The sequence below is a fragment of the Helicoverpa zea genome, chromosome 14, assembly GCF_022581195.2.
Source record: "Helicoverpa zea isolate HzStark_Cry1AcR chromosome 14, ilHelZeax1.1, whole genome shotgun sequence".
NCBI classification, from domain to species: Eukaryota; Metazoa; Arthropoda; class Insecta; order Lepidoptera; family Noctuidae; genus Helicoverpa; species Helicoverpa zea.
This window is the reverse complement of record NC_061465.1, coordinates 502,445-506,048: the sequence shown is the minus strand read 5'-3', so window position 1 is coordinate 506,048 and position 3,604 is coordinate 502,445. Positions and strand designations below refer to the sequence as shown.

The 3,604-nt window shown below is 39.9% G+C and overlaps 1 protein-coding gene across 2 annotated transcripts; it reads left to right on the top strand.

Moving 5' to 3' along the window:
- Nucleotides 1-481: 481 nt before the first annotated feature.
- Nucleotides 482-2,876, top strand: LOC124636586 (speckle targeted PIP5K1A-regulated poly(A) polymerase-like). Of its 2 annotated transcripts, none has more exons than XM_047172743.1 (3): nt 482-1,281; nt 1,457-1,627; nt 1,853-2,876. In XM_047172743.1, exons 1-3 carry the CDS (start codon nt 1,260-1,262, stop codon nt 2,854-2,856), a joined length of 1,197 nt encoding a protein of 398 aa, XP_047028699.1. In that variant the 5' UTR covers nt 482-1,259; the 3' UTR covers nt 2,857-2,876. The 2 variants fall into 2 exon arrangements, with proteins under 2 accessions (XP_047028699.1, XP_047028697.1); XM_047172741.1 differs by having other exon boundaries at nt 483-1,281; nt 1,454-1,627.
- The last annotated feature ends 728 nt before the right edge of the window (nt 2,877-3,604 follow it).

The following is a 3,604-nucleotide window of genomic DNA, read 5'->3' as shown; positions in this document are numbered from 1 at the left end:
CCTCATTTCTAATTCGATCACGTAGAGAAATTCTTAGCATAACCCTCTCCATTAGTCCTACTCCACCAAGCTGAACTATTTGTCCCAGGGCCCCGATTCTCCTAATTTTACTTAAGCGTCATACGATTCACGTTCGACTCGATTCGACTGAGGTCCAATCCCGACTCGATTACGATTGAAGCGTATGTGGCATTCCGCTATTTTTTCTTTGAAATAAACATTTTTATCCTTTTCTGTCATTCAATAATGAATCATTTTGTCTGCAAATGATTTACGATTGCAAAATGATTGTACAGCAAACTACCGTATAGACCACAATCACCAAAATAGCAGACCAATCGCACACCAATCAAATGTCAATCGAATACGATTGGTCTTTTATTAATAGCAGAATGCCCGATATGGTTAAAACTGCTATTGCGATCATATTCGATTCGATTTCTATTCGATTTTGACAATATTAACTTAGGAGAATCGGGCCCCAGGTATATGTACTGATGGGGATACGCAGAGTAGTGGAGTGAGCGGAGGCGAGCACGAACAACAGAAAACACCAAGCACTAGTTTGCAACCACATTTATTATCATAATAAACGTTTACAAACTACATCATCCATTAATTGATATAAAATATGAAGATAAAGAAATATTGCGTCCGGCCATTTTTAATGTAAAAAGGAAAGGGAAAAGGCTCGGTGACAGATGTCAGTGACGTCAAAAATATAGTGTTGTCAATACACAAAAATAATGTTTAAGGTATACATAGTTAAAGATAACATTCTCAATATGTACTGTGGTCAACAACTTCGAGCGTGCAGTCTCGTACTTTTACGGCAGTAGACATGACTTTCATCTTATTCATGTTCATTTTAAGACCTACACACTGGGAGACTGTTGAGTACCTATGTAGTTGTCGTTTGAGAGGAGTTTCTGGAATCCTCCTACAAGACCAAATAAACTAAAACAAAAGCATTATTTCGAGGTTTTATATCTAGATTTTTTTCTTGAATAGTGCAAGGTTTGTAGGTAGGTACCTACATAACACTCAAAGTAGTAGGTATACCTAAAGTACTTAAGTTTTAATACTTAAGTACTAAAGTATTAAATGGCGCCAGTGACCTCAAATAAATGAGTGTAAAATTATAAATTACACACTTGAAGAGGGTTAAGTAGTAACTCCTGCGAAGGGTTTCCATCACTTGTATATTTAGACGTCAGTCGCACCTTGAGATCAGGCAACTGCGACCGACTGCGCGGAATATGTATACTTTACTCGGATTCGGTAAGCAGCACTATATTATTATTCATCTTTATGAAGGATTTTGCTGCTGTTTTAATCTTATTACCTAGACCAACTCATCTGCGTGGGTGCAATTTTTAGCAACTACTATGCAACTACTAGACTGACGAGGCGATAAACTTTGTTCTTTGAAAATTGTGGTGGCACATGTTAGCAGTGTCAGCAGCGGTGCTGGTGGTGGTTCGGAGCGAGCTGTGCCTGCAGGGCGGCTTCGAGTCGCAGCTGCAGCAGGTGCTGGACGCCTACATGCTGCGGCCACAGCTGGAGTCCTGCATCATCACCACCGTGGCGGACGATGTCTTGCGCACGCTCAGCCCACGCTGGCAAGGTACTGTACACATAACTTAGCAGGTGATACATGACTCCTCATTTCAGTTTACATTTCTTGATGTATCCTTTTGATGAAACATTAAAAGAAACAAATCAAATTCCATGTAACTTAAACTAAATATTGACTTACCTTTGATTGAAAATCCAGAAACCTGTCCGGACAAATTGACTGGGATAAGCCAGCCGTTGGCGGCTATTCTCAAAATGCATAACTGTGTTCCAGGAATAGAGATGACCCCATTCGGGTCCCTGGTGACCGGGCTGGGCACACACTCTAGTGACCTGGACTTCAGCGTGACCATGCCCAACTACAACTCGTCGAGAGACGCCGAGTGGGACATGTTACACGAGATCAACGAGCTCGTCATGAAGCAGCCTGACCTGTATTCTGAGATAAACTACTCCACGAGAGCCGATTTTGCACGTTACTCGTTCAATCACAGCACGACACACCGAAAAGTTGACCTCATGTTCAGAAATGGCGACACTGGGGTACAGAATAGCAAACTTATAAAATACTATTTCCATTTAGATGACAGGTTTCTACCTTTGGGGGGCCTTCTTAAATTGGCTTTTAATATTCATGATCTTACCGGTCGGCTAATGTTAAAAAATTATGCTCTGTACTTGTTGGTGATATTTTTCTTACAACAAAAGAACATGGCGCCTACCGGTTTCGAGTTACAAAGAGACGCGGAGAGTTACTACGTGGGCGAGTGGGACACGGGCTTCGACGAGCTGCCCTACAGCATCAACAACACTGAGAGCGTGTTCCAACTGCTGGGGGGCTTCTTCCAGTACTACAGCCGATTCGACTTTCAAAATTATGTCGTGTCAACTTTTGCCGGACGTCCTATTCTGAAGGATGATTTCATGAGTATCGACACCTTTCCTGAAGAATTTACACTGTATAAGAACAATTCGAAACTTGATCTGCAACTTAAAATAAAAAATAACTTGCGGCCAAAAGCAAATATATGCATCCAGGATACGTATGCCCATGATATGAACAACGGAGAATTGATAACAGTCGAAGATACTGAGAGAATTAAGAAGTTTCTGAAATCAGCTGCCGCGTGGTTCAAAGACCTACCCGCAGACCGGTTCCTCAGCGCCATACTGAGTAAACAGCAAGACAGTGACACACAGAGCAGCTCTGAGCAAAACTGCATCGAGATACCGGACTCCGGACCTACTGCAACAATAGATCTCACATGTTCAAAGTAAATGTACCTCTATCTTGGTTATTTTTTTTTGTATGTCACTGTATGTGTTCAATTAAAGTTAAACCCAAAACAAAAATGTGAAAGGCTGCCAAGTTCGATAATATGGGAATGCTTCGCCTATAAAAGAAGTGAGATCTGAATAAGTACCAAGTTTCATACACATACCTCAGTTAAAAATAGTTACTTTTTAATAATGTTGCTTGGCAAGTTTTAATAGAAAATTATATACTTGATTCATTGCATATTATCGAACTTGGCAGCCTTTCACATTTTTGTTTTGGGTGGGATTTCATTTATTTTTGTAAGGTTGTTTATTTTATTTTTTTCTTATGATTAAGTTAGTTAAGGAAATGTCTCATTTATACTATCTTTCAGATTTTTGAATATGCACTATGCTTCTTACAAAGAAATGAACTAGATTATAGTTCGGCCATTCAGAGAATGCGTTCCTGACACGTCGCGATTGAACTGACGACGTAACTTTGCAATGGCGTTGCAGTTACGATAAAAATATTTTTGCTGGTTGTTTACCGTTTTAACAATTGAGGAGCATTAAAACAACATTATTATATCAATAATCAATGAATGTTATTACGTCGTCAGTTCAATCGCGACGTGTCAGGAACGCATTCTCTGAATGGCCGAACTATAACTAAATGGACTAGATTTACCAACTGACTGACATGACATGTTATCATATATTATGTTCGTGGATCAAAGTTACACATTCGTTATTTTCGAAAGTGACT

What these genes read in the sequence shown, in the direction of transcription:
- LOC124636586 (XM_047172741.1), top strand. Translation starts at nt 1,260, where the DNA reads ATGTATACTTTACTCGGATTCG. An exon ending in GTATACTTTACTCGGATTCG is followed by an intron (nt 1,282 to 1,453) that starts GTAAGCAGCACT and finishes GGCACATGTTAG; the next exon opens with CAGTGTCAGCAGCGGTGCTG. An exon ending in GCTCAGCCCACGCTGGCAAG is followed by an intron (nt 1,628 to 1,852) that starts GTACTGTACACA and finishes ACTGTGTTCCAG; the next exon opens with GAATAGAGATGACCCCATTC.